The sequence below is a fragment of the Nelusetta ayraudi genome, unplaced genomic scaffold (assembly GCF_046127955.1).
Source record: "Nelusetta ayraudi isolate G7.1 ecotype Tasmania unplaced genomic scaffold, CSIRO-AGI_Nayr_v1 ptg000033l, whole genome shotgun sequence".
Classification (NCBI taxonomy): Eukaryota; Metazoa; Chordata; class Actinopteri; order Tetraodontiformes; family Monacanthidae; genus Nelusetta; species Nelusetta ayraudi.
The window spans coordinates 2,302,343-2,326,223 of record NW_027466083.1 but is presented as its reverse complement, the minus strand read 5'-3'; the positions used below and the strand labels follow the sequence as shown (position 1 = coordinate 2,326,223).

The 23,881-nt window shown below is 40.8% G+C and overlaps 1 protein-coding gene across 1 annotated transcript in view; it reads right to left on the bottom strand.

Moving 5' to 3' along the window:
• Positions 1 to 2,183: 2,183 nt before the first annotated feature.
• The window catches only part of pappa2 (pappalysin 2), a 63,362-nt gene continuing 41,664 nt past the window's right edge, over positions 2,184 to 23,881 (bottom strand). The window contains exons 18-27 of the mRNA XM_076031542.1: positions 23,457 to 23,522; positions 23,271 to 23,367; positions 22,186 to 22,363; positions 19,014 to 19,227; positions 17,672 to 17,840; positions 16,157 to 16,289; positions 15,268 to 15,389; positions 11,592 to 11,663; positions 7,022 to 7,120; positions 2,184 to 3,482 (exon numbers count right to left, since the gene is read on the bottom strand). Of these exons, the coding sequence (XP_075887657.1) occupies positions 3,363 to 3,482; positions 7,022 to 7,120; positions 11,592 to 11,663; positions 15,268 to 15,389; positions 16,157 to 16,289; positions 17,672 to 17,840; positions 19,014 to 19,227; positions 22,186 to 22,363; positions 23,271 to 23,367; positions 23,457 to 23,522 (1,270 nt within the window). The 3' untranslated portion in view covers positions 2,184 to 3,362. The remainder of the gene's footprint in view (positions 3,483 to 7,021; positions 7,121 to 11,591; positions 11,664 to 15,267; positions 15,390 to 16,156; positions 16,290 to 17,671; positions 17,841 to 19,013; positions 19,228 to 22,185; positions 22,364 to 23,270; positions 23,368 to 23,456; positions 23,523 to 23,881) is intronic.

The window sequence follows — 23,881 nt, the reverse complement described above, 5'->3', positions numbered from 1 at the left end:
GCTCATATGTTAAAAAAATAATCCTAATGGCTCAGTCAAAGTGTCTTGAGTCATTTGGCACTGCAGCATAGTTTTGTCCCTTGGGGGTTTGGGAATTTTTAGAATTTTTACAAGAGCGTTTGTATCATAAACATGAGGTAGCATGTAAAAAAAAAAAAAGAAGAAGAAGCTAAGGACTTTGGTGAGTTCAGTCATTTCAGTAAAATAGACAGTTAGGAAAGAAAAATGTAACAATACTAAAGTTCCCCAGCGTAACCTGCTGAATGTAGTATTGGTAGTTTCAGGTTATAACTACTGTTGAAATAAAGAAGCTTAGCTTAACAAAATGACGTCAAATTCCATTTTCAGTTTCATTTTTCATTTCATTTTCTTACAGATTTAATACCCTGCAGAAGCCATAGGAGGGATTTATTATTTTGCGGTGGAGAGAAAATATTACACATACACATTTGATGAATGATTTAATATACTTTAAGATCTTATGTGCTCTTTTACATTACGAAGCAGATGTCCACTTGTCGAGCCGTCTCAGCATTTTGTCGAACCGTCACTGCCATCTTTAAGTTCATCTTTAATGCTCCACGTCTGCTGTCTTTCTTTATCATCTTTTGTCATCCTTTCATCGCTGAGCAGAGTGTTGATGATTTTGAACAGCTCGTGTGTCCATACTTTGTTTGATGACCAATAGTTTTTTGTTTTTTTTTAATGTAGGTGGCAAAGTACTTAACATATTGGCAGCAACCCAGTGAAATGCTTCACTATTGTAAATAAATGTACAACACTTGATATTTTACGACTTTAATGTGTGCTTTGGTAGATACTAATACTGTACGCTAATATGAAATGTGTATTTTAGTCTGGCAGGTTGTACTGTTAATCCACATGAGCCCTTCTCCTGCTGTAGAGCGCAGATGTTCTCTCCTGTCTTGAACCGTGCTGAGGTGAAGTGAAGCTGGAGTCCTCTAGAGGGAGATGCTAGCCATCCTTGTGCGATATGCATGATCATTCTGTCAATACTCTATGTGGTGGTTGATTATTTTTTTTTCACTTTGGAATTTGCTACTTCAAACAACAATAAAAAAAAAACGTATATTGGGGAAATTGTCTCGGAAGATCATTCGCCTTCAGACAGATGATGGTGAAAGTTTGTGCCATTTTTGTGACGCTGACGGTTGTACTGGCTTGTACTTGCATTAGATGTGACATTTAACACAAGTCTTTCCGAGGTAGCAGCCATCCATTTCCTGTCACCGCTTTTCTCTACTCAGGGTCACACGGTGCTGGGGTCTGTCTCGGGGCGAAGGTGGTCGAGCACCATTGACTGAATGTGGATGGATGAAGTCATTGGGATGCCACTGGTTTGTCATTACCAAGAAGCCTAGCATTGAGACTGGTTTTCACGGTCAGCACCTCCTCGACTCTCCAGTTGGTTTTGAAACACCACGTTTCATATTTGGGTCTGTGGGTGATACCAGAGGTGATCAATGATTGTCGTGTGAGTGTCAGCGTGCGTGCGCCCTCATGTTCGCCCACTGGCTGATAAGCCAACTGCACTTGGCTACTACACTGTAGCTACGCCCACATTTTTTTTAATTAGTAATTTTTACTCAAAAATTAGACCAATCTGACAAAATGGACATTAGGGCATATTTAACGAATGTTTTTGCTAGTTTTTAAAGGTATGAATTTTTTATGTTTTTGAATGCATGTTTTTGTCACTTCTGCATTGGCCTCTCTTTTGAAACGAGTAGCTCTGTTTATATTTACGCTCTGGACAAGTTACCAGTTCATCATAGGACCAAATAGATACACAAAAATAAACATTCACAAGAGTTCAAATTTAGCCGAATGTTTGCCCAAGTCCAAAGACATGCGTGTTGTGTTTTATTGTGGCAGCAACAAACAACGGCCGATCTTAAAATGAACCTCCTCTTATGTAATATGTCATATCTGACTGTTGCAGAGACATCTGAAGCAGAGGCTGTGAGATGTGTTTCAGTCTCAGCAGGTGGCCATTATGTGTACAAGCAGATATAAAGTCACCTCGTACAATTGAGAATGTTGCATCTACTTTGACAAACTAGTTCAATGTTTGATCCCAACAGTAGCCGATGATTTAAAATCACTGCAACATGGTTTATCAAACCCCCGAGAACAAACTGGAGTCGAGTGCACGGTCGAAGTCGATATAAAGTCGCTATTTATTTGAGAAAGTGTATAAAGTAATGTAAAATATCACAAAGAAATGAATACACTTTAAAAGGTACAACATTTGGATCATTCCTGTCGAATGGCTACCGGAGCATCTTTGATATACAACCGTGCGAGCAGCAAAAGCTTGAAGCTCAAAGAGCCTGGCTTCCAAAGTAGTCGGTCTCATTTTACTCGCTGCCTCTTCCTCTCCATCACCGTTATGGTTTGCATTCTGTCTTTGCAATGTAGAGTCAATATTACGTAGTGCTAAATATCTGACAGATGTCTGTGATGCGAAACACAGGCGGACAGGTGGTGCACATGCGGTATCGGTACAGTTAAATGTTTGTATTACTGGATATGTGATATAAATAGAGCGTGGCTAATAAACGATCTACTAAATATGTTAGGTGATCCAAATATATTAGTCTATACATGTTAGTCTTTACAGATATATATCCTTTTACATTCCTAACAGGCTACAGTGAGAGTGTGGTGACCTACAGCGGTGAATGGCTGCAACGAATCCGTCAGGACGTGTTTTGGTCTGTCTGTCGAAGGCGGCGCAGTGAGCGGAGCAATCGTTTGGTTCCAACAGCCGTCAGACGCGTTATAAAACTCAACTGTCATTCAGCACAAGTGGAGAATTCCGTGTTTGTGCGCTGAGTATGATTTGACTTTGAAATAATTTGGTGGAATGCTAATGTTTGCCCTCCGAGTGGAGGCTAAAGTAAACACAGTTGGTAGCAGTAGCTCTTACTGTAAGGGCCGTGCTTGCACTAAACACTTTCCAGACCGAGGCCGCTCCTTTGGTTTCCATTTCCCAAAACTAATCAAGTCCAGAGAGGAACTTGAATCCGTTTATTTGTTGTTTCCTTCTAATTATGGCGTCTTGATGTGTACAAATGTGGATAATTTTGGTTTTAACTCTGATTAAAGTTAAAGTCTGTTTCCGTAGGTAATATGTCAGTCCAACCTGTCACTTCTGAGATAAATTCATTTCAAGTGTGAATGTTTTGCTGACTTTGTGCATGTGGGAACCAGGTTATTTTTTTATGATCGTGATGAAGTGAAATTGAAATTGTCCAATTATGACTTTTCTTTTTGTTTTTGTCTGTTGTGACATATAGTCTGTGGTGTGGCTGCGAAACAATCGTCTGTCCTCCGTCTCACTGCGTCCCACTCCCACTTCCTCCTTGCACCTTCTTGACTTTGCTCCTGTTCTCCTCAGCATCCGGATCACGGCAAGTGCATTCGTCCTGGTCACAGTCGGTCCCAAACTGAATGACCTGACAAGAAAACAAGAACAACATTCACCACTCGGCTTTCCATGGCGGCCGTAGATCTTTCACTCTGCAGTTTGAGGCAAAAGAAAACACGCGACGTGACTCCTCGGTCCGGCGCACATGTCATTTTAAATGCTTGACTAAAATGAGAAAACACACATTCGACTTGGTTGGTCTCCACTGCTTCCACCAGGCGGTGGGAGTTGGTGTTTGCTGCAGCCTGATGAGTTTCTGTGCGTGCCTGAGATAATTGGCGGAGGATCGAAAGGAATCATGACGTCAGCGCTTTCAGCGAAAGCCACGTTCTCTTTCAACTTCTCGCCTTTGACCGGGGAGCAAGTCAATTGCTTTTCCACCATTGCGCCGCTGTCTACTCGCTGAGCTCCAGTGTAGCCCTGCATTTACTTTGCTTTTTTGTGTGGACTCGCCTGTATTTCCTCACCGTTCCAAACAATCTCCCCCGAGGCAGCTAAAGCACATGACGTCAAACGGTTCAACGTGGCTTGGATTCTCGCGGTGAGAATCCTTGAGGGCTTTTTTAAGGGGGATTCGGGATGGTGGTGGGGGGTGGTGGGGAGGAACACACTGCTGCGGAGGTGAACGGATGAACACATGTTAAGAATCAACAACGCGACGCTGCCAACTCTTGTCTAGGAAGCGAGCCATCACCACAGGTTGCAAAATAAACTCTGGTGCCCCGCGAAGCAAGTCTGTTGCAAGAAATGTAAACATTCGCTCCTGGAGGGAAGGAGCAAGAGGAATATGAAGAGAAGGGAGCGGGTAGCAGGATGAGAAAACAGGGATGCGGGCGAGCGGGAGGGTGGCGAGCGGCAGCCTGTTTTTTGGAGGGAAACACGGTCGATGGCAGCCACTGGTCGACTGCGTCACCCAAGGCATAATATTCATGGCCTCATTTCAAGCAAATCTCTGGTGTCTAAACTAGGACATTAGCTCAATAGATTGTGATTTTTTTTTTTTTTTTTTAAGTTTTTCTCTTATTTGGGTGAGTGAAGGCTGAAGAATGTCTGCTAGCAACTCACCATTGAAAAATTCTGTTATTACTTCTGACATTAGGTGAAAGGGTTGGATCAGCGTTACTCAACTGGTGGATCGCAACCCAAAAGTGGGTCGCGGCTTCGCGGGGAGTTTCCCTTTATTTTTTTTAAGAAAAGGAATTTTAAAATATACATATTTAGAGAGAATATGTTGGACATTTATTTTACAGGAAGCACAATTCTATTCAATAATTAAAAAAAAAAAAAAAAATTCTAGACATGATAGAAAGTGGGCTAGCGTTTACATTTTTGTGGAATAAATTTGGGTCGTGACTTGATATGGAAAAAAAAAAATGTGGGTCCTGAGGTTCCACCAGTTAGGAACCACTGGCTCAATCTGTGGCCATCACGATGACATCGTCGCTCTGCAGAATTCAGGAGGGGAAAAAGTGATGGATTTCCGCTTGCATCTCATGAAAGCCAAACAGAAAGGCCAATGCTCATTTGATCACTTTGGACCCTACAAAGCAGGTTCCCGTTCACAAAAAAACAGCTGCGTGCTCCCACAGATGGAGCTGCCGCCTGGATCTGTTGTCTTGACTCTCTCACGTAGCCCTCCTCACCTATCACTGCCACGGCTGCTTCAAAACCTGTCTGGCTTTATTCTGAGAGAAAGCAGACCCCTGACACGCAAAAGAATATCGTGTTCAGCAGCAGATGGAAACGCAGGTGGCCCATTTTGACAGACAGTGGATCAGACTTTGAAGTGGCCACCGCCTCAGGCGCCAGTGTACAGCCAAAACATTTCCACTCGCTGGCACAGAATATTCCAAAATTTATTTTTTATTTTTTTTGGGGGTGGGGTTGCATGATGGCAAAATGATCAATGTGGGCCTTGGGGTGCGTTCAAAACTCAGAATCTGAGACACCTGCGCAAATATACATACATACATACATACATATATATATATATATATGTGTGTGTGTGTGTGTGTGTGTGTGTGTGTACATACATATGTCAGCATATATATATGTATGTATGTATGTATGTGTATATACATATATGTTTATATATATATATATATATATACATATATATATATACATATATATATGTATATATATATATGTATATATAATATGTATATATATATGTATATATAATATATATATATATATATATATATGTATATATAATATATATATATACATATATGTATAAGATAGATAGGTATAGGTGCTTCATTGATCTCCAGGAGAAATCTGCATTTCTAGCAGCTTGTCAAGGAAACTAGTGTGATGAAAAGCATACAAAAAGCTAAACTATAGGATCAAGAGAGATAAAAGTACGGTATAAAATAAAAATAGAAATAGAAATAACAAAAATTAAATCAAATAAAGTCTGACAATTCCTGAATATAGTTGTATATAAATAATAATGAATAATACTTGTATTTATTGTTGTAATAATAATTCTTGTAAAAAAAAATAATTACAGCGGACTGGTAACCTGTTCTCGACCTCCTCCTTCCCCTGCCACAGAGAGGTTAGTGGCAGTCCGGCAGCTCATTTATTAATATGGCAGTTCAAGACGCTCTGAACTCCTTCTAGCATGGAGCTGCTGGTGAGTCATGATGTGCTGCGGACACGAAGCAGACAGCCGCAGCTTGGCCAACCGCGGGCCATGCTAATAGGCAGGCTTCCCTAAATGAGTGCTGTAAATGTGCACAAAAAGCTAGTACAGTAGCCAAATTAAGGTCTAGTGTATAGGGGACGGGGGTGCAAGCTACTTCCCAAATGTCCACATTGGAGAAAGGTTCTCATGAGTCCAGGAAAACTGTTGTGTTTATGTGTAGAAGGTGAATGAGTGACCTGGTTTTCACCACTGGATGCTTTGCTATCGCTGTAGCCACTATATGAAGCAGTGGCCAATGCTGTTGCATTTTGGGGCAGACACGGACACACTAATGGAATCACTAACTTATAATGCGGATATATTGTTTGTTTGTTTAGTTTGTTTTCAATGCTTTTGTTTTTGATAGCCTCGTTGCACCGATGCATTCAATTGAAGTCGCTAACCACAACATGATTGACAGTGAGACAGTATGTCAGGCAAACGATCACAGCTCGACGTGCTGAAAACCGTCTCAGTTGTCACTTGAGAGGAAGGGACTGACGGCACAAAACATCGAATGATGTTATAAGTGCAGACGAGGCAAATTGACTCGTTAGCGAGAGGAAAGCAGCTGAGATCCGAGTTTGTTTGCTTGGGGAAATCTCCTGTATCGCAGAGTGCTGCAGTCCAGCCAAAAAGAAATGGAATTCTACAACTGTACACTGGGGGAAAATCTGGCTTTGAATGCTGCTTCAGCATCTAAGGCCTCTCTTCATTACATGATGGGGGCCAAACACTTTGCCACACTGTATTTGAACTGAGAAGGAACACACTATCGGAATTACTACACAAACGTACATGATACAAAGTGCTGAAAGCCAATCTTTCCCATGTAGGTTGAGCTACGCCCCTGGAAATGTGGGTTTGTGTACCTTTTTGGTGGAGAGTGTAGAAGGGCAGCAGTCTCCTCCGTCATACTGGCAGTAGGCCCGATTGTTGATGGTGTCACACCAGCCGTCTCCTCCAAAAGGCTTTGCACAGGTTAGAAAGGAGAGAGCATCTTAGATGATCAATCAAGAATATTAACACAATCCCTTCTCAGAAAACACATTTTCAATTAAAGGCCCATTTTGTCATACATTTCCCTCCTGGGATTGACGGCTACAGACAAGTTCAAATAAACAACATACAAAGATACGACATAACCTAAACTGACTAGTGCTGAAACTAAAAACAGAGCAGGACAAACTGTTAGAGAGATTTATTCAGCGCTATTAGGCGAAAGATGTTTACTTTTTATTTCAACAAACAGACTCTGTGTGAATAACAGGATGGATTGAGTTGACACACAGATGTCATTTAATGACTGTGCAGGTATGTTTTTAGCAAACCTTGATGAGAATTCCTCACACTGTTTTTGCATTCAATGACCAGTATCAGAGTCCTTCTGGAGGCCCTCTAGTGTAACACGTTGATTTGTGGAAGTTACATTACGCAGCTTGTCAAACAAGTCATGATGAAAATACTCTGAATGTTTTGAACAAAACCGTCCCTGAGGGGAAACAATATAAAAATAGGACCTTGGTGCCAATGTTAGTTTTGGCTTCCTCCAGGTTACTGAGGGCGTCTATTGGCATTATATTCACCATTCTACGCAAGCAGTGCAGGGGGGAAGCAGCTGTTGGGAAGATCTGCAGTTTTCTCTCACTTCAAAGAGTGCACCACTTGATGAATCTTCTTGCTTCTTCCTGCTTAAATAAATCTATTTAATGGTTCTGTTTCTGTGTAAATACTTTACCAGCTATTGCACCAAATGTCTCATCCTGACACTGCAGACAATTTTATTTTCTGCAATAAGTATATTATTTACGAACCATTGTCATACTAAACCATTATGTTTAGACTCGTCAGATTTACTCACTTAGACATTTCATTCATAATGCCCAACTAAGGCATCTTTCTATCGTGCTGAGTTGACATCAACATCAAGGTCTACTGGCCAGGTTTAATATGGGTTTCATCCTGTTTTCAAGTAAAAGTCTGGTAGTCCTTCATTACACTACATGTTGCAGCCAGAACACTTCCAACAGTTAAGCCTCATTTCCACTATGCTACTATACGTACTGTGGTACGTTATGCTTGTTTTAGCACAAGATAGAGCTGTTCCATTTTGGTAAGCCTTTCGTGAGCTAGCTGGCTCACTAGAAAACCAATCAGTGCCCTCAAGCTGGAGTCAACAGCACTGCAAACCTGGCACAACAGGGACTAAGCACAACCAAATCATAAGCACCACAAAGAGGAGCATGTCATTTTAGTGATTACCGCTAAACAAGCGTATGAGTTTGAATCTTTGTCATGTCTGCATCGAGCAGATGAGTTTTTTCGCAGGCACCTTAACGTTTACTACTGGTGCTGCCTGTGTAGCACCAACTATAAGGTCACATCTCTATGTTCGACACATGCAACACTCCACCTACTGTATGGGTACCATTTTGCAAGGCGACTGTAGCTCCGAAGGTAGAGCGGGTTGTCCAATGACCGAAAGGTTAGTGGTTCAAATCCTGCTCCATCCCAGTCTGTTGTTGTGTCCTTGGGCAAGACACTTAACGCACACTACCTCGTGTGGAGATTGGAGGGGCCGATTGGCTGCCGCACTTCCATCACTCTGCCCCAGGGCAGCTGTGGCTACACATGTAGCTTACCACCACCAATGTGAATGAATAATGGGTTCAATGTAAAGCTTTGGGTGCCTTGAAAAGCACTATGTAAATCCAATCCATTATTATTATTTCAAGTGGAAATGTAAAAGCAAAGCTATCCCTACTGGTCAGAACCATGGCCAAGGGTTCCAAGAGCACCATATAACAAGTGGCCCAATGGAAACTCTGCTATATGGACCTCAGATAGATATATCTGAGTTTTAAGTCTTAATAATGGAGCACCAACCGATGGAGATCAAGCCCAAGCCTATATTAAGGCAGTGTGATCCACCTCTCTTCGCTCCTCTCTTTGACTGGCCCTTGCGCAGTCCTTGCAAGCTGATTGTGCCCACTGCTTGTTGCAGAGACTGGCCTGCAAAGCCCACTTTGATCAACTTGCAGCTGGTCCTCCATCAATTCCTCCAACTACATGTGTGGCTACTGTGTGTCTCAGGCCTTGGGTACTTGGTCTCTCTCCATCCCAGAGAAAGGAGACAGTCGACCCTTCAACATGTTGTTGCTTTCCCAAAAGGACGTGGTCACCAGCAACAATATGAGCCCTCTGCCGGTTCTCGAGGACAGGAGATCAGTATGCCAGGGTTCCACTTCCCTCACAGAGCTTAGACATTGTGATGTTTCAACCAGGCTCCAGCTAGATATATTGGAAGGGGGTGGGGATGATATCTTACACTGAACTGAAAGGAAATTGAACTGGTAAAATTGGCAAGCCCAATATTTTACAGAGATGACCTTTCTTACCGTTTCAGAGATACAACACGAGACAAAGTTATGGCATCTGGATGAGATCTGGGTGAGGGCAAATGACGCACATTTGGTCTGGTATAATTTACTGTGTTGTCATGGAGGAACAGCTGAAAGGCAAGTGTTTTTGACTAGCACCATTCATGGAGAGGTGGAAATGGAAAATGCGCTGGAAGGTAGGAAGAATATTTTAATACCGTGAGACATCAACGGTTTATGTGTTCCATCAGCAGTTCCAGCCTTTTCTGAACTGAAGACTGCCAAATAATAACTATCTGCTTTTATGATTTTACATGATTTATTGTCACTGCTAAAGTACTGGTGAGCAAAGATGGACACTAAATTATAGATTTAAGTAGTTTCCACCATAATCTAAATTACAGTTCAATGTACAGCGTTGGAAAAAGTTTTCGGACACCTCATGCATTTGTAATGTACATGTTGCGCTAAGAATCTGTCTTCATTCTCAGAGTGCAGTTTATTTTATTGCAGTCACAAACTAAACCTACATGCTGCAAACGCGCACTGTCCCATCCAGTTCAGAACTTGATGTCTCAGCAAGATGACGTCCCTTGCAACACATCCAGAGTACGAGACGACAAGAACTACAAGAATTTAGTTTTCTTATTTTGTCTTATTAACAATGAACAACAAAACACTTGAAAGTTTTAATGTGCTTCTAATGCAGCCAACCCCTCTGAAAACAACAACAAACTACCATATGTGATGAAACTAAAAGGGATCAAACCAATCAATGTCAAACTTGTTGAAGTTGTGATGTTTGTCATTCACCACAATGTCAGTTGACCAAGGTTTCCTCAGAAATTTGATATTATTTTCTCAAATATTTCCATTCCTCGCAGTTCAAACAGAAGACTGTTTTTGGAACAGAATGAACAATTCAGGAGTCGCAGAGCCGTGCGACAGCCTAAGTAATCCAGACCTAATGCAACCATTAAGTTTTCTTTATGAAATAATCCTTGTGGTTTGGCAGGCAATGCGATATTTGGAATTTTACATGATCCATGCTAAGGTCTGTGGGGAAAATTTCAAAATAATACACATAAAGTGTGCGAAAATCATTTTTTCGCAGGTTAAAAAAAATGGAAGTGAAATGAAAACTACTAGAAGTGCTGAATGTGGTATGAGGTGGTAATGACAACATGGATAACGTTTCCTTTTTTTTCTTAAATGAATGACACAGCAGTCACAGTGTTGTTTTTTTTTATTTTCGCTATGAGTAGAAATGGTCTAATTGTCATTTAGAAAGAGGCATGTCTTAACTAAATAAGATTTATTCACTGATTTTATTTGTATTTGATGACATGATAAAAGTGGAGCTGAAACCCTCCAGGCCCCAATGGTTTCAAAGTATAAAGAAATACAGCACAGTAAAACTTTTTTTTTTTTTTTTTACAGACAATGACGTGAAACGCTATGTTGACAAAGCACTTAGCCTGTCAGGCCAGTGCATTAGAGGATCCTTATCAGTAGATTACACTCTCTAAGATCATTTTATTCATTTATTCACTTATTCTTGTAAATAATTGTCTCTGGTTTAGGTTTTAATTGTCCCTGAGGTCACTGAGAGACAAAAAAGTGTATGCAGCCTTCACTGCTTGCTCTCTAAACTAACCTGGGGGCTGCAAATCTATGATCAGCATAGTGAGGCGAGCGCTGTTTCAGCAAATTAAAGATATGTAATTAAACTCCCCCATTCTGAAATTGAATACCAGGCAGCACATAAAGTCTTTGTTCCAGTACCCTCGCAGCTCTGCACACCTGCACCTTGTCAACGGCAATACCACATCTTTGAAAACTGTTTTACTAATCTTACTTTCTTGCTGGTCATACCAGTGTGAACTTGAACACACATTAAACTGGTAATAAAGCATATTAGTTATTATTATTATTATTATTATTATTATTATTATTATTATTATTATTATTATCATTATTATTATTATTATTATTATTATTATCTGTAAAGCTGTAAACTAGGAGAAATTAGGAAAGTCCTTTTTCTGACTATGATCCTTACCTCACACGATTGGATGCAATGGATATTTTCAGGGTTCGGGTACCACTTTTTCATCCCTGTGCAGACAATGCTCTGAAAAATAAGCACATGTGACACACGTTGAGAGACAGTCCAAGGAAATGGAGGTCAAAACGATTTTTCATGGATGCACACACTCAAAGTGTTTTTCCTAGAGTTTGTGTGTTGAATGGATGGTAGTGGTTGAGCACTGTTAAGTATTGTTGAAATCTACTAAACCTTTGAAGCTGTTGATAGATTAACAAAAAAAATAAATCCAAACCCTGGTTTGGATTCACTGTGGAAGGTCTGAAGACTTCCACAGTGAATGTCCAGATGGATATTTACCTATCCAACAACATCATTTAGCATCCTGTCTATTGCCTTCCCTCTACGGTCTCTCTTAAGAAGCTTCTCCTACAAGTCTTGGCTATGATGGTTATTGCATTTCTGCTGTTTGTCAACACTTTGAACAGACAGAAGCATTCTTTCTGTCATTTTTGATTTGTGAATAGTTTCTGGCTGATCAAACTGCCTGATCGCAACTGACAGTTCTGATCGAGAAACATAGTGCATCCTGGATTAGCTGTCAGTTTATTAAATGGTAACTGAGACAAACACTCACGTTCATAAACAAGGGTGAAAAAAAAATCCTGGGTGGCAAAAGTATCCCCAGCAGAAACTAACATGACCTACAATTCTTTGTCAAACTGCCTGGAATTGTTGTGCTATCATAGTATTGTGACATCACCCATGGAATAAATAGTTGCTGTTGTTGGATTTAGAAGAGCCTTTATTATGGTGACACATTACTGATGATATTCCCAAAGTTTATCCGGCTGGATTTACAAAGAAACATTCTGCAAAAGAAAAGACAATCCATTTGTTCTACATTCTGCTTTGATCTACTTTCTTTTATAGACATGAAAAGGCCTCAGTGTCTTTTGGGCCCTTCTTTTGCCCTGATATCCGGTGTTACAGTTAGTTACAGGTGGTTAGTGTGATGAAGTCCCTTTGGAAAGTATTTTTCAAGTGCGGTTCAATGGACAGTCAACCGATGTAGAGATGAATAAGTACAACAACCAGTTGTCAACAAACTGACCTGCAAAGATGGTTGAAAGATGTGTGCTGAAATGAGGACAAGAGTAAATGACTGCTGTCGCTGCTGTGGTTCCAGGAAAGAGCAGCTCCTCTGTATAACCAAAAGCCTGCCACACAACATGCATGGCTGTGGTTTGGAAGCATTGTTCAGTCTGTAAACCATGCTGTAAATCAGCTCGGGCCATACGCAAAGTGAAAACACTTGCAAAGTGAATTATTGGTCTTGCTGTGCAATGCGAGGGTGATACTTTCCATGTCCAAACTCGGCAAAGGAGAGGTAACTTCTAGGGTTTTTGAGATAACACAATGCCTTTAAATCACCAGGTAGGTAGTGTCAGTGGCATGGTGCAAGTAACTGGGAAAACCTCTGACTCTGTGACCTCGGCAAGACTGGAATTGGGTTCTGGCTGGCTTGGCTGAATGACCACCCAAAAGAAAGGTGAAACTGAAGCTGTGTTTGGAGCAACAAGAGCATAGAAACAATTCCTGCGAAATGACACGAGATTGTTTGACGTGAAACACCGTCATCCATCATCCATCTGACATTTCATCATTGCCGCCGCGCACCATGACACAGTATATTTTCTGAAAGGATTGACGTCATCGGGACCTCCAAAACACGCACATACAGTAGAATAGGTTGTTTGATAAAGTGGGATTATTTTACACAGCAGGGAATTGAATGTGATTCATTGAATAAATGGCCTTGCCAATTATTGAATCAAACGCTTGATATGAAACACATTTGCCCGCAGCATGAGTCATTCAGGCAATAAATCTGTGATTTGACAGAGACATTCATTTTCAGGCATTACTTTGGTTACCCAGGGAGACTGTTGAATCAATTTCAAAATGACCTCTGTTTCACAATAAAGTTGCTAAAGTTTAGGTTTCAACCAAACTGGCCTGTTTTAAGGGATGGCATTTGTTCTCTCTCCACTTCCATTTACTTCAAGATATTCCTTCAACCAACTGATCGACATTTCAATCGTACTGTGCATTCTTGTCACAATTGGGACTGTACACTTTGAACCTCAACTTTCACAAAGACTTATTGTTCTTCTTCTTGCTGATAAACCATGAGTCATGAGGAAACTCTACAACTTGTGTTAATTTGCTGTTGTTTTGTCCAGTTTACATCTACCTGCCACAGAACTCCGGGTGGAAATTAGGCCCGGGCCATTAATTTGTCATATTTACATGTACTGTTGATCCACAAATATTGTTCATCATTCTGAAAAAATAAATAAATAAAATAAATGGATTGTATTGTAACTCTAAAGCCCCAATTCCACTGGCCAAAAAACGTGGTGTTTTTTGCAAATAATCGGCATTTGGTGGCGGTGGAATCTGCTCACCGAGCCGCGCTGTTGCGAGACAAAACGGGTCAAACAACCCGGCAAGCGACCCGGGTCAAAATCGGCTAAATTGTCCGTAGGTGTGTGTGTGAGTGCGAATGGTTGTTTGTCTTGGTTTGTCACCATGTGGCCTTGCTATGAACTGCCAACTTCTCCAGAGTGTCACCCTGCCTTCACCCTATGACAGCTGGGTGAGGCTCAGGCAGACTCCCATGACCCCTAAGCTCAGGAAGTAGCAGGTATTGAAAATGGTTGGATGGATGGATGGATGGATGGATGGATTATCAGAATAAAGCTAAGAAAATAAGGACATGTGAAATGTAATACAAAGTTTAGAACAGCACAAAAAAAACTGTTTTGTAGTAAATTGGCCTTTTATTTATTCGCAAAAAAAACTCCAAAAAACGTGTCACTTTGAACAGTAGTTCGCTGCTTTAACCATATTGATGTTCAGGGCACCAGATGTGCGAATGCATTAATCATTCAGATGGGTGTTTTTGTGCAAAAAATCTCTGTGTTGTTTGTCAGCGGCTTGGGTTTCACATCACACTGGACTTTTCTCCTGACAGCCAGAAAATCAACTGCCAAGGCCACTGCCAGAATGGCTGAAATGATGATTATTAGGCAGTTCTTTTATTCAAATCAATCAGACAGTGCACTATTTTATCACATCTTGTGTTTGTTTAGAATATGAAAGAGCCTGGCAAGACATCCCACCACACCTGCCAGTTAATCTGTACAGTACCCCTCCAATAGTCATTTGTTAAATCGAGCTGGATTTAGCAAGCATTAGACATGTTTTGTTGGTTATTTTTGTTCCAAGGAAAACATATCCTGATGACACTTAATATCCTAATGCATTAATGTTGTTTTTATAATGTAGCAACTTTGTAAACTTTAAAGGCTACAAGAAAACTCTGGCTGATGCCAGCAATGTGCATTTCTAAAATTGTCTCATTGGCTCTAAAAATGTCTGCAGCATATCTGCATAAAGCCTGAAAAGTGACTCTTCTTTAACAGCAAGTGGTCTGTCTGTGTGTGGAAAATCTCTTGTCAGAAGTGGTCTCTCTGTATGGGCTTATTGTCTATAATGTGTGCATTTGAGGAATGTGACTAATTAATACATTTGCTGCACAATTTGCAATATTTGATCAATTACCTAATTACGGCTATACAGAAAACATGTAACCTGTGATGTAACCTGACGCTCGGGCTCTAACCTGGACTTTAGTGGGGAGCATCCAGTGCTTTAAAGAGTCCACCATGGTGCCGTTGGGCAGTAACACAGGGTCGTGCAGATCCATGTCCAAAGCCAAAACGCATGTTGGGTAGCACACAGAGCCTGCAAAGGAAATTAGAGTCAATCATATCAAATGACGTATACTGTACTTCCAACTCTCAGGATACAATAATGATGTGTAAGCAGGCTGCGTATTATCAGACCACACAGGCGTTTGTGACCTGCACTCTTGTCTGCTGCCTGTTATTTATTCTACCCAAACAGTTATTCTTATAATTTCTATTAATTCAATGTCTGAATTATTTTATCACGCTATTCCAACTCTGACAATATGTTGTTAGTTTTTGCAGCGTGTAGAAGTGATAGTGATACTTCCTGACTGGGAGGTAGAACATTGTCCTCATATGACCTTTTATGAAAGCACATAATAGCTTTTTTAAACAATGTGTTATACTGACAATTGCAATCAGAATAATAAGTATCATATATTTGATTAATAAAGCTCTTTAAAATACAAATCTGTGGGGTGCATTATGCATTTCTACATAGAGAATGTAGTTGAAAACATGAGAGCAGGACTCAAACAACAAGGGAACAAACAATAACTTAGTGGAAAGCAGAACTTGGCTTAAGAATTGATTTAAAAGCAGAGTAAGTCTGAGGCCCTGCCATTTGGCCCTGTGAATAGAATACGCAGTTTGAGTCCCACCACAACTTGAGCCTGCCTTACCGAGTAGGGTTGAAGCAGATGAGCCAAAGGTCAGAAAAGCTACTGTTTATGGTTTTATTTCATTTGACAGAAAGAAGAAAATATAATCAGCACTGTGTATTCAAGAAATCACGCGCTTGGCCCTCGGGATTCCACTCACCGACATCTCTCCCCTGGTCGCAGTTGTACTCCACAGAGTTGAGATTGGGAGGAGGAGAGCACAATCCCAGGAGCTTTGAGCACATGGAGAACTCGGCAGTCCATTCACCAACTTTGGTGCAGCGAATCTCAATCTGGCAAAACAGCACATAAAGCATAGAACATAAATTCAACACAGCCATCAGTAAGAAATTTCCTCTACAACTGCTCTGTTCTAACTGGAGCATTTCATTCTAGCAATAATTTAGTGTGTTGTTATTTAGTAATAGTTATGATTATCTATATGAGTTAACAGGAAGCTGTTTCCACACAAGACTGAGAGAGCCACCAATGAATGGGGTCAAAGAAATTCCATAGCCTTCAAGTGAAAAACACTTTGAATTCCTTTGTCTTACAGTTGCTCTAAAGTGTATTAAATGTGGCTTTATTTGAGGAAGCGGCATCCAGAGAGTCAAAGGATCTTGTCCAAAGTGGTTGCAATTTTTCTTTTTTTTTTTTTGCAACATAGTCAACCAATTGACCATGTTGTCATGGACAAGATGACAGATATTTGTTATAAATAAAAAATAAATTAAAAGACAGTTTAGAAGTAATGCTGTTTTGTAGTAAGACAGAAATGTGTTCTTATGAAGCCAGGAAAGATATGTTCATGATTAAGTCACATAGTTGCATGACAGTTGCCTCCAGTACAGATGCTAGCTTTCTTTCTTGCAGTCTTGCTGAAGCGTCTCCCATAAAAATAAAAAAAAACTTTAGCGTTGTCATTCAGTACTTACATGTGGCTAGAACAGTGTGTGAGATTTTGAAGTTGGTCCAAATCAACTACACATGTCAGTGTGTTGTAGTGCTAGCAGGTAATATGGACTACGTTACAATGCAACAAGCAGTAGGGAACAGCAAGAACCATTGATGATGTGATCACTCTTATGTTACAGCGTCAACGAGACAGAAATGTAGCCTCACATTTCTAGGTGTGGATGGAGCAGTAGGAGGCTGTTTCAAAGACTGTTCACTTTAAAGTTAGGCTGAAGATACCACAGGCTTTTGGACTTGATTTGCTCTCCCAGATGGTCGGCAGAGGGAGGACACAGCTCGACAGGCAAATATTTGTCCTTCTGTGTGTGGTGTCAATATGATTATTTTACTGCTCCAGACCATTGACTGTGAATAAACGCTAGAATGCAGGTTCTTTGTTATTTTATCATTGGCCTTATTTTTGAAACCAGATGCTTCCATCATCTGTGTATACAGTCAATGACCAAGAGTGAATCTAAGATCAAATCAGAAAAAAAAACATTGGTCAATGGTGGCAAAAAGAAATGTGAAATGTACTTTCCAAAAGAGGACCAGCTCGAAGGGTTTGTTCAACGTGCAGAAATTGCTGACCTCATGCCTGCACCCACTGTGGATTGGCCACAGTCATCAGCTGTGTGTGAGTCTCTGACATTTTTCGAATCGGCTAAGATTTGAAAATCCTCTAGTGTGTCCCCAGCCAAAAAATGGAATGAAATCTTACATTTTCTGTTGCATCTGGGCACTGCAGAGTGCAGCGGCTGTCATAGTACAGTCCATTAGTGCAGGTATACATGCCCTGGAACACATCAGGTAAGGCGGGACAGGACATGGGCTCGCAGGTCACTTCTTCCCACTGGCCGCCACTCAGGCACTCCAACTTGAAATACTTCCTGGGGACATCATGGTTACCTTAATACATTTATGGTGTGGCGTAATGTAATGCTGGGTGATACTTTAAAACAATCCTTTCTGACTGCAGGCAACAGATGTGTGATGTTGCTTGTACGACTAAAGGTAAAGCGCAGTGGAGGGACAGCTAGAATGAATGAATGAATGAATGAATGTTTCGTATGAATGACTGACATACAAATGGAACGGATAGGTAAGAAGCCAAGGCTAATAGTAAACCTACCACAGGCTAGCTGTGCACGCTCAGTCTTTTGTAACTTTTCCATTTTAATCATATTATCAATGCGTCACAGTGGATGTTTATTGAACGTGGTGAAATACGACAAATGACAGTTGCGTTTGTAAGTGGTTTATATACTTATGACACTGTTCTGAACAATAGTAGATGGCCAAAATGGATGGACATGAGCACTCACGTTAAAGAAATGACAATAGTGTTGAGGTTGAGTGTAAGAAAATCGTCCGACAGCCACATGCACTCTATACCCCCGGCCAGCCTCTCTGTTCCTTCCTCACTGACACGGACAACTGCCCATTCAAGAGTTAAAAAAAACAAACCTCCATGGTGCATGTAGTGTGTAAATGCAACAACATGTGTTAGAAAGCAGATTTATGTGGTGAGTGTGTCAAAGGTAATGGTAAAATGCTTGTTTAAGGCTCTTTAATAGCTGCTGCTGCTCCCTTTCACGTGTTGGACTAATGAAGCTTGAGGGGTTATTAAAAATGTTTACACGTATGTTTGAGAAAGCGTGGCTCATAAAGAAAACCAGCTGTAAACAGGGATTTGTTTGAAGCCGTTTGTTTTTTGCCTAAAATTGTCAGACTGTAATAATGCAATTGAATTACATGTAGAAAGAATACAGTGCATGTGTGATACTTTGAGATGTCAGGCGGTGCATTGAAATGTTTAGAAATACAGGCGATAAAGCTTTGACCTTTGCTGGACAGCAAAATATACGCTGGTGGCCAAAATATTTGCAGCACCTGACGGATGTAAAAACAATGACTGTTTTTTTTTTCTCTTCCAAAACACTATTTCTTTTTAAGATGTTTGTGACATGCGGATGCTTGCTGTGAACACAACAACCATAGAGTCATTTTGGCCATCACTTATTCTATCAGCAACTCTGACTGCTAAGGCTTCAAGCACTTACTTTGGTGTCTTCTTTTTGAGACTGCCTGCAACGTAGAAACCCGTGCTGCACTTGTAGCGGCACACGGTGCCGACGTCGTGCCCCGAAGCCGCGCAGTCCGCCGTTAAGAGCTTGGCGCTGGGCACGTTTGGAACCTCCGGACATTCGATTTTGCAGTAGGCCTCGGGGAAGGACCACAGGCCGTCTTCTAAGCACACCAGGCGGTCGCTGTCACCTGCGGGCGAGCGTCGGTGAATGGGATGTAGACGTCAATTCAGCGAGACACAAGAGGGTCAAGATTAGTGACCAGCATAATCCAGGAAACCAGTTTAGTCTGATCTGTCTTCTAATGCTACATAGTATATTCATTCACAGGGCGCAAAGAGATTCAAAGTGGCACATAAAGTGGATGCGTGAATGCTGGATGTAACATTTGGTCAGCAATGATTACCGTTATCACAGAGATGTGATTCTAAGACTCTAAACGAGTGTAATTATCAATTGAATATACAGTATTCCGTACATGGCTGGGCAACGGAAAATGAAGATCTTAATGTGCTCAAAAACACTCATCCTGTGAAAAGGTAATTGAACTCATGTGTATTTACTGTGTTTGTTGATGCATTATGAAAAACAAAAAGTAGATTGATGTTATTGGTAGCTTTGGTCCATTCACTGAAAACTCCTGGGTGTATTAATTATGTAAATAACGCCTCAGTAATAAGGAATGTGTTGTGTTTACACTGCAGGGAAAGGGACCCAAATCAGATTCACTTTATGAGTCTGAATAAAAATCCAATTTCAAATCAGACCTGGTCCACCTTCCATCTCTGCGTGGAGCAATTTTTGGAGACTGACTGATGTTTTGCAATGCAGCTTCTGTCCGAACGTTCACGTCGCATTTCCGCCTAATTGTGTGCCACTGTAATGTGACCGCTCTCACAATTCTGCCCTGCAAGAGTGTAGATATAAAATGGAGCTACGGAAGAAACCAGCACGGCAGAGCTAATAAGTGGAAACAAAGTGAAATCTTAGTGTTATGAATCGTCCAGGATTTTGTTGGCTTAAAAACTGAAACATGCACTTGGACATGCGATGTAAGAAGCACGGGTTTTTGGTACATGTGTTGGATCATAACATCTATTTTAACAGGGGCCATAAAACATTTTCTTTCTTTAACATGGCATCACATTTTTACGAGCTATTTTACCACTGTGGTGTTGTTTGTGATGCTCAGTGCCCATTACAGCCGCTCTGAGGTGCGTCGGGCACTGTGTTTTTTCTGTGAAGTGTACACAGTGTGCTTTCACTGCAGAGTGAAGCACGGTGGCCTCCAAACATATTTCTCCAAACCAAAAGCCACAAATGGCATTATTTTCCTATTAAGATGGTGAATACACGGGTTATACTGCTGACTCGACCGCGACATTTGAGCTTTTGCTGTAGTTTTCCAACCACAAACACAACAGTGTGGACATCACGGCACTTGTTCCATCTAATTACTTCAAGAGGCATGTAATAAACTGTGTAATTTTCACACTGTCTGACTTTTAAGGATAGACTTATTTGAAAAGCTTTTTTATGCTAAGCCTTGTTCGGACACAACTTTTCCCTTTCTTTCTCCGACACACCTGAATGAAGGAGCCAACATGTAGGAGAATTCTGTCTAAATTTTAATAATGCAGGGGATGATCAGTTCAAAAGTCGAGAGCAAACTTCACCTCTTGATTTGCGTGCAGGTGTGAATCAGAGCAATTGCTACAATCCACATAAATGTTTTAGGGTCCATAAACAAGAGAAGTTGTAAAAAAAAAAAAAAAGCAGGACTCTGCAGAGGTTGTGATTCTGTATCTTTCCCTCCACAATTTTCCAATAAGAGCATCCAGTGTTTGGAGAAAAAGTGTTGCTAGAGCAAAGAACACACTGCGAAATACAAAGAGTTTTCTCTTGATTGTGACAAGCAAGAGAATATTGCCAGTTTACCCAGTAGCAACGAGCAGCAAAACATTTAGAACTGAAACTGTTCTGAAATCAAATGGTTGCTTTGGAACTCTCGCCTCCGCTGCCGTGAACATTTGCTGTTGACTTAACTGAATGGTGTCTTGTTTGAGTGCGTCATCATTCAATCAGTCCACTTTCCTCACTTGAGAAGACTCGAGTTCCATCTTGATTGTAACCCTTTGACCCTTTGACCCTTTGACGTGTCCCCGAGTCGGTTTGACTGTCAATGTTTCACCCGACTCCTGCTTCCTTAGCACTTTGTCCGATCTAGAAGATGTTTTTCCTGCTTTTTGTTCTACTGACTCATCTTTTGACTATTTATTGTTTTGACATTTCTTGCTCCACTGTATATAAGTGCTTGTATTTTATTTGCTCGGGGTCGGCTAACCGACACAGGCCCACCCTCAGTTGGTCAGTCGGTTCACCAGTGTGTCGACGTATTTTAGTATGACTCACACCATCACAGTAAACCCTAAGCAGGTCTTTGTTACCCATTTTATATCTGCAATGCTTATAAAGTGTTACCGAAAACCTTTCGGTCCAATTAAGGATTTTTATTATCTTTTTAATAGCTGATCAATATGTTAAGTTAACTAATCTAATCTTATTTTATCTTATAAAATGTCCAGGCTCCAACAATGCAATGTGCGGTCAATGTGAAAAGCATCAATGCTGAACAGAAAATACTGAAAATGTATTATTTTAGGGGCACCATCGGCCTACCATGGTGATATGAATGTGTAACTTAAGTTGTTTGTTGTGATACATTGATTGAATCATTGATCGTACATTGAGTAGTTAGTGTGCAAACGAGACAAAAAAAATGATTATTTTTGTAACTAATATTTTTCAGAACACTAGTAAGTTGTTGAGCTGAGTATTGAAGGACTAAAAGACTGGGAGCATCCCATGTTAAGAAAAGCACCTCAGGTTGTAAATAATGTTCATTTGAGGGTTTAAATTCTATTCAGGAGATGGCAGGACAAGTGCAGTAAATGAGCAGCAAATTCCGAATTTTGAAAACTTAAAATAGGGTAAAGGTATGTTACATCAGCATAAGGGAATTTTTTTTTTTTTTTTTTGACAAAGTGAATGTATAAGTGCTGCAACGTCATCATCAAAATAGCATGATCAAACACAGCACTCTTTTGTTTTTTAATGCATATATAGGACTGACAAAGCCACAGTTTACCTTGTAAAATTGCAGGTGAGCCACAGGAGAAGGAACATTGTTTGCCAAAGGTGGTTCCCCTGGGGCAACTGAATACAGCATGGTAGACGTAGGACGGATCTGGAAGGCCACAGTCCACAGGCTGACAGCTGACAACACGATCCCAGGAGCCGTGGAGGCACTCCAGGTGTGTTTGTCTCTGAGGGAAGTGGAAGTCTGTCACTCTTAGTGATACATCACGGTTGGAAAGAATTAGCATTTGTTCAGAATCAATTAAAGCATCACATTAGTTTTAAAGTGGGCAGACACATCAAAAGCACACATTATTTATAATGCACATCTAAATTGTCTGCATAAAATCTTCAGATCTCCTTTATGTTGAGCCACCATGATCACTGTTCAAGGCTGAGGCAGTCCTCAGTGTGATTCTTATCCATACCTTCAGGTTTCCACGTGTGCTTTTTTTCGAGGACACTAATTTAAACTCTTTACTTTGATACTTTGCAAAAGATACATGTGCAAGTGGATACTTATTCTATCATTTCTGTAGTAATACTAAATATTAAAAGATGATTGTGACTATATTGTACATATGTTAATCCAAATCAATCAAAAATGCCACCAGAAGTAGCCTTGTTTAAATGTTACAGAAAAACGGAATAAACCAGCAGCAAACAACATGCTTTTAATGGCACTGTAATGTTCCCTGTTGTTCCCTGTGCTGTCTAGACAGCTTCTTGGATCCATGAATGACATGTGGCGTCATCCACGAAAACCGAGCCCGGCGGTATAAATTCTCCTTGGGTTTCCTTATGGTTCACAGTACATGTAATTAACTTGCCCCTGGATTTGATGGCGTAAGACCAATCAGCCACAAATATTGAGCGAATGAAATGAAACTAAACGTTACAAGGGCTTGAACTAATGGCTGTGGTACTACTCTAGAATTTTGCTGGAAGGAAAATACTGCAAACCCAAGCACATGTTAACTTTTAGTGGACGAACACTGACTACCTAATGAAGTCCAATGCCTTCCAACTGACATGCAACGGTATTCTAATGTACCAAGCGGGAAATTTAAAGCAAAGCAATTCAAATGGACTTGCCTTGTGAGGAGGAGACCCCCTTCCATTGATGACGGTGATGCAGAATCCTTGGTGGCACTGAACAGAGCAGCGAGAGGCTTCCGCTCCTCCTGTGCACCTACAGAGACCCACTGATGTGTAGATAGTTCTTTTGTTTGTTTGTTTGAGCCTTCTTACTGACCGGTGTTGCCATCCACAGGGACCTACCTGACAGTGGCGTGTTCTACCTGAGGAGGGCTGCAGCTGTCCACCTGACACGGTTGACGCAAACAGCTAATGCAGGAATGGACAAAGGAGAGCAGAAGGAAAGTGATGAGAGGCAACCAGACCTGTGTAGGGAAACTCAGCCTGAGAGGAAGGCCAAGGATGAAGGACAATGCCGTCCTCTTGTGCAATAATAACATCTCAGAACGTTTTGGAAATCATCGCCACTGTGTATGCCTATTTGTGTTTATAACTAGATTATACTATAATAACAGTAGATAATGCTTTCACACAACAGAATGTGTTTAGTGAAGACCCAGAGAAAAAAAACCTGAACTTTACACAAAGTTACATTTCTGGTATTACTTCAACACTTTGCCATTGTGATCTATGTGCATACAGTGCTGTGAAAAAGTATTTGCCCCCTT